The 13,162-nt window shown below is 41.2% G+C and overlaps 1 protein-coding gene across 1 annotated transcript in view; it reads right to left on the reverse strand.

Moving 5' to 3' along the window:
• NCKAP1 (NCK associated protein 1) overlaps positions 1-13,162 on the reverse strand; it is a 487,736-nt gene that overhangs the window by 326,576 nt on the left and 147,998 nt on the right. The window contains exon 11 of the mRNA XM_085648703.1: positions 7,989-8,085. Within this exon, the coding sequence (XP_085504829.1) occupies positions 7,989-8,085 (97 nt within the window). The remainder of the gene's footprint in view (positions 1-7,988; positions 8,086-13,162) is intronic.

A 13,162-nucleotide genomic window follows, 5' to 3' on the forward strand; every position in this document is an offset into this window, starting at 1 on the left:
GGCGGGGACATGCTTCAACGTGCTTTGCACGCTTAAAAGATTTCTCCCTCTTCTCTCCAAGGCAGCAGGCAGAAAGGTGGTACGGGCTCTAATTACATCTAGACTAGACTACAGTAATGCACTGTACCTGGGCCTTGCGGACTACCTTTTTAACAGACTCCAAGTGGTGCAGAATGCGACAGCTAGACTTCTGCTTTGTCTTCCCTCGAGATCCCACATGACTCCGCACTTAAGGGCCATCCATTGGCTTCCCATAAAACAGAGGGCGATGTTTAAAGCCATGGTCCTAATGCCTAAAGCTCAGAACGGGACGGGTCCTGCCTATCTTAAGGAGAGAATCACCCCTTACGTCCCTGCCCGCACTCTTCGCTCTTCCTCAACTCATATGGCAAAGGTCCCTCGGCATAACAGTCTTCGGATGGGTGGGAGATCCTTTGCTTACTTGGGTCCCCGCACGTGGAACAGTCTTCCTCTGTCCCTGAGGCTGACAGACAATATTGAACTTTTTTAGAAGAAACTTAAAACCCATCTTTTTAATGCCAAGCACTGTCCCAGCAACCTGTCCTCCGTCTGCAAGCACCGGGACACTCGGGCAAGCAGCCGCGCGCTTTACAAATTCGAATAATACTTGTTGCGGTAATGCATTGTTGTGTCATTTGTTTCAGCAAGCAAGGATGTTGTCTGGAAACTGGGGAGGAAAAACTAGAAGGGCACTTGGACTGTCCTCTTCTCCAGCAGGTTTATGTTGCCTCATTCCCTAAATCTATGTGGGATACACAACCTAATAAGTATCCATCACGATGATTAAAGACAGCACATCCAGTTAAAAGGAACATCATTTAGGAGGTTGGTGGATTGGCACTATCAAGGAAAAGGCTTGATTGTAGCCCGAGAGAGTCAATTGGTCTTCCCAATTACCTGAGAGCTACGAATACAGGTCTTTAGGGCACTTTTGTAACAGTATCAACTGTAATTGGGCATTTGGTACCAGAAACATGAAGGATGCCATGGAGCCTGAAAGTGAGTAGATCTGGCAGGCCTCCTGATGTCTTGGGTTTCCAAACTTCTGAAACTTTAGATCTAACACAGTTTCCCCTCCAAAAGATACACATGCCGACTGTGTATCTAGAACGACTCCCAGGTAATGGATGGACTGAAATGAGAATGGCACTTACTTAGAGGGATTTACTCTTAGACCCAAGCACTGAAAGCAGAGACTCTTAAGTTAAAGTGATGCTGGGTGACCTGCTATGTTGATGTATTTATAAAGTAATCTAAGTACTGGTATATGAAAACACTCATCTTCCTGAGATGTGCATCAACTAGAGCTATGCATTTTGAACAGATTTGTGGGGCAACTCGAGACCAAAAGGAAGGACTCTATATTGATAGTGCATAATGGGCAACAGAAACCTTAGAAAAAGGAAATGTTAATGTCTTAAGAGGATGTGAAGTTCTCTGGCACACATCATATCCCCATGATGAAATCAGTAGTTAATCTGATAAAGTGCCAATGTGCAAAATCTCTCATTATTCAAATATTTCTTTGCCGATATAAGCTTGAGATTGGGTAAATATGCATGCTATGAACCCTTCTTCTGAACCCAAAAGTAAGAGGAGTAAATTGCCTTTCTTTTTTGGGAGTGCGAGATACGTTCCACTGCTTTTTTGATCAGAAGGATGCTGTCCTCCAGGTGGAATAACTCTCAATGGTACTAGGATGTTTTCTTTGGAGCAATTTATGCGGAAGATGAATGAAGCCTCAGAGAATAACCATTTTGCACATTTTCAGAGTTAATTATACAATAGATACCAATGCGCAAATTCATACAATGGTACATTCTGTTTTAACAGATCCCGATATGCTACACTGCATGTTAAAACACAGTGAGGTGATAAATAGCCAGGTAAAACAACAGCTACTTGACTTCACTGAGAAAAATTGCTCAGCACAAAACTATTAGTATGCAACCTGGGTCTTGTAGTTGCCAAAACGGACGTTGCTAAACACTCGGGAGGCCCTGATCCACCCACACTTGCAGAATAGAGGATGGGTATGGACCTATATATGGTTGCAGAAAGGGTGACATATAAAGGCCAAGGCTGTCTCAAGAAGTTCACCATTTGGACTAAATGGCTGCGATACTATGGTCTAGAAATAGGGAGCGATGATAGTGACAATAGCTACACCCAGGGTTGAGTCAGAAAGATGAGGGGGTGGGGATCCGGTGGCCACTCCTTCAACCCCCCAGCCGGAACACTCAGGGTGGGAGAGCATGGGTGGAGGGAGCGCTGTTCCTGCTTTCGTCCCAGTGACAACTGGTGGAGAATTGTGCAATTACATAACGCCGCTCAAGAATGTTTCAATTCTACAAAGCTTGCTGTGTGCAATGTTCAGAGTATCGATAACTTTTGTAAAAATAAAAACGGTTACAAAAAAAAATATATATTTTTTTGGAACAAACTATTGTAGTTTCATTCCATAAATTCTAAATGTCTTCATAATAAAGTGCATTTGATCGTAAATTGAGATAAAATTATCCTCAAGGATTTCCCTAACTCTAACCGTGTCACAAATTCATGATATACATTTAAATATCGGGTACTTGTTAAACCACACAATCCTCTAAGTATTTGGACACGATGTACATAAAATTATCAATTAGAGCTGTAACTCCATACCAAGTCCTGTATTTTGCCTTGCCCCATATACTAATTTCAATTACTGTAAGATTCTAGCGCACCAAAAACGTATCTAAAGAGATGGATGAGTCATAATACGATTCAAATATTTTTTAAGTGCATACTGCTCGTAAAGCACACAGAGCATAATCAAAGTACACAGTGCATAGTCCGAAGATAGCTAACAATACTAGCTCCTCCCAAATATTTTAAGGTACCATGTAATTCAAAACAAAAGCATTTGATGTAAAACGTTTTTGCACTACATGGTGCTGTAAAGTGCATGATGCATCATGATATGATAAAAATACTTAAAGTGCATAGTGCTCTTAAGGTGCACAGTATATTATCGTAACAATTCTAGATCTTCCAACATGCTACAGGTTACAATAGGATTCCTGAGAATATAGAGTCCAGCAAAGAATGGTGACCATCCATAAAGTGCATGACATCAGAAATGTGCAGTCCAATTCTATACCAGGTGCATATTATTCATAAAGTGCATAAAATAAACTAAATATACTGGACTTGACTAAAAATCGTTTCTCAGACCTGATAAACAAATCGTGCGTAATGTCCCAAACATATATATATTTATACACATTCATATACACCAAAAAAACAACGGAGTAACTTTATACATAAGTGAAACATTCAGTAACAATGTAATCTTTTCAACTCTAAAAACCACTAAATTTCACCAGTTATAGTTATCTCAAGAACCCCGCCCCCAGGGCTGTTTTGTTTTATTGAAGAGGGAGACTGCATGGCCCCCTCTCCAAACGAAATTAGGTCCTGGGGATCACATCCCCTAGGGCCACTTCTTTAGAATAAAGGGGAAGGGGGGGCCCCTCCTCGAGCAGTGGACCCCTATCCAATTTCTTTAAGGCGGGTGCCATGGTGCCCACCCAGGGCACCCACCATAAACTCGTTTGGGGCCGCAGGGGAAGCCCCAAGGGAAGGGAAACTTATCAAAATCCTTCACGCTGAATTTTCGAAGCTCCCGCCCACTGGAGGCAGACTGTGTGTTTGCTCCTGTGAGTTTTGAAAAAGCTCCTGCCCAGCAGCAGCAAACACAGATTTTCCTGCCCACGAAACCGCTACGTCCCAGAGGTGGGCTCAATGGGACATATGTAGTGAGCCAGTCCCCAGGGCCATTAATGGCTATGGGAGAGGGGCCACGCGGTCCCCCTCACCTTTGGAAATACTGAGTGTCCCGGAGGGTGGGGTCCCCATGTCCAAATACGCATCCCAGCCGTATCTCGGTGTATGTCTGTATATTTGAGTGTAACATTTCAATAGAAAATGTATGTTGGTGTTTACTGTTATAATTCATACACAGATCTATAAGATAGTATGGCAATAAAAGTCAAAAACTAAATATAGGCAAAGTAACCAACAATTTTAAAGGAGAAGCCATCAATGTTCTTAGCATTTCAGCTGAAGTAAATTCAGCAACAAGTGGAAGGATTTAGATTAAGCATCCTCACTGGCAACTGCCATGACCACCTAGGCCTCTTATTGCTACAATTCTAAAGTGTTGGACTATGGCCTCATATTTGAGGTGCCTACATGTGTTGATTACTTTTTTTAATGTGCATTTTTAAGGTGTTCTATGAACATAAGGGGACTAGGAACATGGTAGAATTAGGTTAAAGGGAAAGAGATGAACATGTGGGGTCTTACGACATTCTTCGTGACTGGCATTAATGTGTTGAAAGGGTGTTTGATTCAGGCACTGTAATTGTTTTTTTCAGATTGTAGTGTTAGTTAATCTGATATATGATGTTGAGTTAGTGCTAAAGTGGCTCGACTGTATTTTTCACAAAGGCGGAGGTATCAAATTAGAGTTTGGCGTGCCGGTACTTCATCACAAATTTGACAGATATCCAGCCCGCCTTATTACAAGTGCCACAGGGCAAGGGTGACCACATTTTGAGAAGCAAAAACCAGGACAGGTCAGACATAAAACTAGGACTAAGGTCTTTGGTGTTACCTTTATCAGGCCAATCCAGTTTTTTACATAGCCTTGTAAATGTACATAGATATATATACATATATAAATGCTGATATAACTAACAATGCCTTGCACAAGAACTTAGACACTTTATTATGACAACTGTGCACTGCAGAGATAATACACGTATGAGGCTTCATTGCAGTATGAAATTGGTTAAATCAGTAACATTGGTACTTTTTTAGCACAGCACACTTTTTAGTGACAGTGCAATTGGGCGCACATAGCACTTTATTAAGCACACATGGCACTTTATGAGGCATTAGTGAAAAGGATTAAGACAATTGTAGCAGCATGGAACTGGACTTCAAGGGATTGTTTATAGTGATTGCGTAATTTTGATATAAAGTACATAAACCTCTTTGGTATTTGATTTTTTCTGATCATACGGGTGGCTTTAAATAGATTTTAGAGCAATAGTATCTTGATTGTAATGACATAGGTAACAAGAGAGCCATGATTAATTTCTGTATCAGTATTACACTGTGATTTCGCAAATCATTGTGATCAGTTTTAATTAGAGGTTTTTCAAAAACATGTCTAAATTATTGTTATTTATTGATCCATGTGTTTGTAATGTCCGATTTTAGGTAGTCTGTTTTCCATTTTCATTGAATGAATGTGCACAAGGTGTTTACAATTATATAAAAAGGATAATGTGACGCAGGGCAGTCATGTGATCAAGACCGTGTTCAAGCAGTTGAAACGAGTCATGGACGGAAAGCGGATGCCTTGAGATTTTTTCACTTTGAATGGAACCTGAATAAAGGAACTTTTGAAATCCCGAACGTGGAGTGGTCCGTTCCTGTATGGCAGTGTGGGAGATCTACTGTTTGATAGATATATCTAGATATATATATATCTATCTATCTATATTACCTACTGGCGGTCGCCAGTAGGTAGTTATAGTTAGGACCACGTTTCCATAGGAAAACCTCAACATTCTATTTTGAATAACTTTGGCGCCGGTCGACGAATCCTCGCGAATTTCTCAAAATAGGTGGGGCGCTACGCTCCGCTCCTACCCTGAAAGTCTCGGGGGGATCCGTCAAGCGGGGGCTGAGATAAAAGGGGGGTCCCAAAACGCGTTTTTCCCATGCATTTTTCCATAGGACCTTTAGAACGAGCTACAGCCCGAACGGCTGAACAGAATTACTCAAAATTTGGCAGAGAGGTAGTCCCTAGGTCAAGGAAGTGCCTTTTGTAGGTTTGGTGTAAATCTGTTCAGTAGATTCTGAGAAAATAGCCTTTAAATCAATATATATATCTGAGCCCGCTTACGGTACGCTTACCGTACGCTTACGGTAAGCGTACGGTGGCGTGCGCGAGCGCGATTCTGATTGGCTCTTAGATCTTAGTAAACATTCGAATCGGCCGAAACCAGGAAGCGGCGGCCGCCATTTTGTGTATTTCACTCTGAAAAAAAAGAGTGAAAACAAGGAAAGGGGGCAATGAGGAGAGTTACAGACCCCCTAACATTTGTAAGGGGGTCAAAGAAGGACAGAAAAGTACAAAAAAAACACTTATTGATTTTAAAAAAAATCACGGGGTACGCGTACGGTAAGCTTACGGTAAGCGTACGGTAGAAAAAAAAAAAAAAAAAAATGAAAATCAGATTTAAGTGTTTAGATATTAGGGGGCTCTAAAAAGAGCCGTTGTGTTTATGAAATGATTTTTTAGTGGTACCTACAAGTAAGTACCGATGCAGAGTCTAAGGTTCAAGAGGAAGACTCTGTTCCCTTCATCATTGAAGTGCACACCATCTCCTCTATAAATGTCTTGCATGTCATAACGCAAGTTGTTGTGGTAAATGGCACCCATACCATAGTTACGGAGGAAAGCAGAAACAGATTTGTTGACGTGCTTTCTTGCTTTGTCATCGCACCCCGTGCCCACCGTGCGTGCACGGCACTAACTGCGTAAAGTGGGCGCGCGGTGCGCGAAGCGCACCGCGTGCTCACTGTGCGCGCACGGTGCGCGAAGCGCACCGTGCGCGCACGGAACGAACTGCGTTAAGTGGGCGCGCACGCCACGAATGGCGTAAAGTAACTTAGCATTTAAAAAACCGTACAAATTCACTGAAAAAACCATAGGTTTCACACACGTTATAGTTAGGAATTAGCATTTAAAAAACCTTGCAAATTCACTGAAAAAACCATAGGTTTCACACATGTTATAGTTAGCGGAAATTTTACTGATAAAAAACCAATGAAATTCCCCCGTTATAGTTAGTGCAGGCAACTATAACTCACGCGACCGCAATCTTCTGCTGATGACATATGTGTCTTTATGAAAAAAAAATATTTGTAATATATGTATAGCTAAAAATGTATGGAAGAAGACATGGGCAAATAAGTGTCTAAATACAGTATTAGCATCAGCAGAGGATTGCGGTCGCGTGAGTTATAGTTGCCTGCACTAACTATAACGGGGGAATTTCATTGGTTTTTTATCAGTAAAATTTCCGCTAACTATAACATGTGTGAAACCTATGGTTTTTTCAGTGAATATATAGATAGATATATATCTATAAAGATAGATATATATTTATACACATTTAAAAGGCTACTTTATATAAGCTTAGCTGTTTTAGCTGTGCCAAGGTCTCTACCCTGAGCTCTCCTCCCTACCACTTTCTCTTCCTCTGCATGCAACCGACCTCCTCCTGCGCTGCCTGAAAGAATCTGATAACTAAATTCACTTCAGACTTTAGAGGCGCCTTTTGAAATGAGAGAATAGTTTCAATTCTACTTTGAAGAAGGACTTGACCTTTGTCTCAAAAACCAGGAAATGTATTGAAAATGAAGAAAAGTGTTGGGATGCAGACACAGTCCTCTGAAAACCAGGGAAATCTGGGATGTCTGGTCACGATATTCGTCATGTTTGTAAAGGAGTAACCCATCTGCCAAACTCTAAAAAAGGCCCAGAAATCCCTTACTGTTACAAACTATACTTTGCTTTACAATTTTTAGTGAGTTTTTGTATCTTGTTTTGGTGGGTGTGTCTAAGTCTCGAGGGGGAGAGAACAAACCAACAAAGGCAAATATATTGTTACAAAACAGGTTATCATGGAAATATGGCAGTTGAGGTCTTAGATGATAAAGACATGAGTGCAACTAGAAGTACAGTAGGCATGCAGACACTTCCATAGTCAAGTAAATATTTCTTCGTAAAGAGACACCTGGGTAGAAATGCTTGCAGAATAATGTATACAAGTCGAACTAGGCCTTTGAAAAAAACAATACAGAAAGCTTTTTGTTTATTAACATATATTTATACATATATTTACCTTGGGACCCAACAATCCAGGCTGGTCAGAAAGAACAGTTGCTAACTCTTTCAATGCAGAGCGTAAAAACTTGCGTCTTTCGCGGTGGATGGCTCCTCTAAACAGGAAAAACAAAAACTGTTATTGATGGATAGTTTGCATTTAACAACTTCAGTTTAGTTTGTTAATGCCACAAAGTCAGATTAAGATAAAAAATAAACCCAAATGGTAACCCCACAAGTAGCAGTTGCCAGATCATGGTATACTGTACAGTGCACCACTGGTTGGGTATGCTTCCAAACTGCTCAATTACCTGAAATTGTGGCATTTACCAGATGACAGCACAAAATAAGAAGATAAACACATATGTGGATTTAAAAAGCAGCAGAGTAGCTTTAAAGTGATTTAAATGCAACAGTGTTTAACATGGAAAGGATATATTGGGAGCTAGAAGTATGTAGGAGTGGCTAAAGTATAGGTAACAATATTTTCCCAGGGGCCAAAATATTTGGTCTGTGATGTGCCGAGGGCTGCATTGATGCCATCAGGGTGGTGGTCGGGGCAGAGCGGTGTCTGTGGTATCGTTGGTACAGGGGAAGCGAAGCATATATCTAGTGATGAACTGTAAAATGTGAAACCAGAAAACCTGGGATTAATCCCAACTTTGCCAAACTGTGTGATACTAGGCAAATGGTTTCCCTTTCCCTCCTTTTTCTTCATTATCACATATAAGAAGACCTCCAAATATAGGACTCCAGGATAAGCGCTTTACAGAATCCTTTCCTGTGTTGGATTTAATAAATTATAATGTTGTCTATGTATAATAAGACCCCAGGCCACCCGAGAGGATGCACATAACTAGTGACTCAACTCTTAGTTCAAAAATAGCATCGTCAGGATGGGGGGGGATACATTTATGTTTTTAAATTCATGTTTGAAAACTTTCACTTTAAACAAAGAAATACTTCTCAATGCGCTAATATAATCTGATGTACTAAGGAGAAATGTTACTTACTGCACGGTAATGAAATTCACTTTTTGAATTTTGAAGAAACGTTATAAAATGTTTACACTTTTGTTGCAAGATGTATTTTAAAAATGAACGCATTCCTAAAGTTAAAAGATGCAAGACACCCTAGTTACTTCCTTCCTTTCTTTAACTTCACTTAACTTTTAAATAAATACTTGGCCATTTAACATCTTTTGATGTTAGTGCCGAGTAAACAGCAGCCCAGTGGTGCTATTGACCATGGGGGAGCACGTAAAGGGCAGGAAGGACGAATGCGGCCCCCGGGCTGTACTTTGAGTATCAGTGGGCTGGAAGAACCAGTTTTTACCTCTGAAAGAACAGCATGTTAGAGGTATTATAAACATCTGTGCTTTTGTGCAGAGTGTTTCTTCAAGTAAAGCCTAAAGCTAGTACCAAACAAAAAAGTGGATCTGTCCGTTCTTCCTATTTTTCTGTAACAAGGATTGTCATCAGACTCGTGGTATAAGAGAGAAGAGGTTGTGCGGGCATGTATAATCGAATTTGAATTAAGACATTTTGGTTCAGAGAAATACTGCTTTCCAGCATTAATTATATAGGGGAATTGTGAGGCTCCATCTTCGCAACTTGAGGAATCCTTAAGTAGACTCCTCACCCTTTTCAGTATTGACCCACAGTCAAATCATGAGTTGTTGCATAAGTGTTTGAAAGTGGGGTGTGGCACATCTGCCTAGGTAACACTCAGTTGTTGTTCTCACTCAGTTAACAGGACATGGCAAGGACTCGTCTGAACTGGACAGATGAGCAGGGGTTCTACATGCCTGGATGAGCAATACGTGCCAGACACTGAATACCAACATCATCAATAAATTTGATCAGAATCACAATTATTTTTCGATCGCAGAAGCACAGGTTCACACTGTGAAGAAGGTTAAACAGGTAAGTTTTGTTATTCAACTCATTAATGTACTTTGCAGGCAAAATGCTTTCAGAAAACACTAAAGCTTGTACACCCACCTGGTGGCAAACTGAGCCCTTACTTCAGCCAGCCTATGACAAAATTACTTGTGCCATCTTCGGGCATTGGAGTAGGCATCAAATGCGGACTACAAATAGTTGGAAACCCAGAGAGCCCAGTAGAGGAGTCACAGGAACAGGAAACAAGGGCACCATTGTCACAAGAGCATGAGAGTAGGCCTGGGCAGTAAATTCCGTTCCGCTCGCGGAATTTGCGGAATTTCGGTAATTTTGCGTTCCGCGGAGAACGCGAAATTGCCCAAAATTCTGCTTTCCGCGACTTCGCGAAATTTTTTCTTGTTCGCGTTCTCAAAATGCGTGTTCGCAAGATATTTCTCCCCGAGCACGCAAACAGCAACTGTGAACAGGAAAAAAGCATCGCGAACATGCAATTCCGCCTGTTCGCGGAATTTCTGCATGTTCGCGGAGATTTTTTACCGTTTCGCGGAGATTTGCGTAGCGCGATTACGCAAATTCCGCCCACCCCTACATGAGAGTGAGGGCAGTCCCTCACAGCATGTGTCGATATGCCAACATGGAAAAAGCAGACTACTGAAAGTACTGAAGCTCATGGGCAGAGAAGGTAACACCATCTTGAATGAGAGCATTGTGGTGGCTAGAGTACAGGCAAACGAAGGAAAACAACTCCTCAGTAAGCAAAAGGGCATTGCAGCACTGGGAGGAAAATGCATGGTAGCTGCTAAGGGTAGAAGAGGAATGTTGTCAAGTTCTCTATGTGTGTTCATTTAGATGAGGAGCCTCTTAGTGACATCTCTTCTATAATGTTATAAATGAATTGAAATGAAAATCTGGCTCCATTCACGGGAGAGGAAGCCGACCCCCTTTATTCAGAGCCCACTGGCACCTGGACAGGTGGGAAAATTGGTCAGTCGGGTAGGCATGCCCACCCCAGGCTAGTAACGCCTCTAATGTGGTTTAACTTAAGAGCTGACCATCTTTGTGATGGCAAACTTAGGAATTCTGGAACAGGGTTGGCCTACTTCCCACAGAAAGTGGTCACATAGTGGGCTGTTTGAAATTGGGTTTCTGTTGCAGTAACCCCCCAATTTTTGCCTGGCTTTTGATGCAACTTTGACTGAAGTGAATTGGGACCCTGCTGTCCAGGCTCCCAGTACCTGTGTGCTTTCCCTAAAACTGTACCAAGATTGGCAACTTCAGGCCCCCCTGTAGATCCCTAGTAAATGGTACCCCTGGTACCTAGGGCATTGGGACTGAAGATGGTCCCCCTCACCAATGCCATGCTAACTGCCACTGCAGCATGTGCGCCTTGGTGCACACAAAAAAAGAAAGTCAACATGGCACACTTCCTGTATGCCAATTCACAGCAGTACTACCTAAGGTATGGGTAAGTCACCCCTCTAGCAGGCCTTACAAGCACTAAGGTAGGGTGTACTATATCTCAGGTGTGGGCATGTCTACATGAGCAGATATGCCCCTACAATATTTAAGTCCATTCTTAATATTGTAAGTGGCAGGGAAGCCACAGAGAGTACATGTGCTGGAAACTCGACTACAAGAGATCTCCAGCACCAAGATGGTTTCACTGAACCCTGGAGTGTTTGGTACCAAACAACTGTTGTAATGTTATTTGCACTTTACCTTTTTCTCTGTTCATCCTGTCTTTTGATGACATCCATGTATTCTAGAATATTACAGCTGCTCTGACTCAATGTTAGAATTTGGTGGGGATTTGAGAGATGAGCTTGAGGCAGTTGGGTGGATGAGCTGTATTACCTGCTACTTACAAAATAAATACCAAGAAGAATCCTACTTCTCCTCCTGTCATCATTCAGAGGATTCACCTTTTAACACTGGCGACGACTGGGAACCCAAACAGCTCAACTCCAGATAATCATCATACTTAAAGTTAAATTCTACTTCTTATGACTCAAGAAGCTGACCCTTTGGACTCACTACGCTCCTTTTACATATCAACTTGCCGCTATCATCTTCGCAACTCAATCTCCAAGAGAAAGTAAGGTTTTTCTTATCTCAAGTCTGCGTGGTGCTGATGTTTTAAGGATTGCCTAAGTGCTTGTGGTCTATGCGTGCCAGACCTTACTGGACGTGATCCTGGATGAGAGGAATCCCACTCTTTGCTCGAGTGTATGGGTCTTTTCTACCAAAATCATCTGCCTCAAGTTTCACGTTGTTTTCACTTCGTTTTCTCTCAAGTGATTGTCACCGTTTAAACGGTTGTCGTACATAATACTGTTTTACATACTGTAAAGATCCAAATCATCGATCTCTAATTTCATAAGAAAACAACCGTTTTCTCTGATGTTTACCTTTGAAATCACCTTCTCGAGCCTCCGTTGCTAATAATCCTCGTCATTGGTGTCCATTGTCCTTCTCTGCTACCTCGCGCCATGTTTCATTGTGCGCGCTGACATTGCTGACGTATGGGCGTTCCCTTCACTCGTCCACTCGTCACTGGAACGCATCCTTACGCCACTTCCTGACGCCTTTGTATACTGCTTAGCAACAAAATCCCTTGTTATAAACAATCGCTTCACGCTGATGCGCACAGCATTGTGGGCTCAGCAGTGATGAATTATTTCTATTGATACGGGTGACAGGCTATCTTTTAAGGAAGTTGTAAGAAAGAGAGAGGGACCCTATAACACCAAAGGGGTAGGGTACCGCAAGACCAAAGTCAAATAAGCAAACCCCTTGGAGGACTGATCAAATGAAACACACAATAATTCACATACACTCTTAAATAATAACAAATTCATCCAACCAGACTCAGAGGTGCAAAATAAAAGAGCTTAATAATCAAATCAAAAAATGTATTTCAATATAAAATTTATTAAAATGGTATATATACACAAACAATTGATCACAATAACATGAAATCCAGTATTTTATAATACATACATCAATACATACATCAATATATACAAATATTGATGTATGTAACTTTGCTATAAAATACTGGATATCATGTTATTGTGATCAATTGTTTGTGTATATATACCATTTTAAAACATTTTATATTGAAATAAATTTTTTGATTTGATTATTAAGCTCTTTTATTTTGCACCTGAGTCTGGTTGGATGATTTTGTTATTATTTAAGAGTGTATGTGAATTATTGTGTGTTTCATTTGATCAGTCCTCCAAGGGGTTTGCTTATTTGACTTTTATCTTTTAAGGAAGACCTTTTG

This window comes from Triturus cristatus, chromosome 3_2 (genome assembly GCF_964204655.1).
Source record: "Triturus cristatus chromosome 3_2, aTriCri1.1, whole genome shotgun sequence".
In the NCBI taxonomy this organism is placed as follows: Eukaryota; Metazoa; Chordata; class Amphibia; order Caudata; family Salamandridae; genus Triturus; species Triturus cristatus.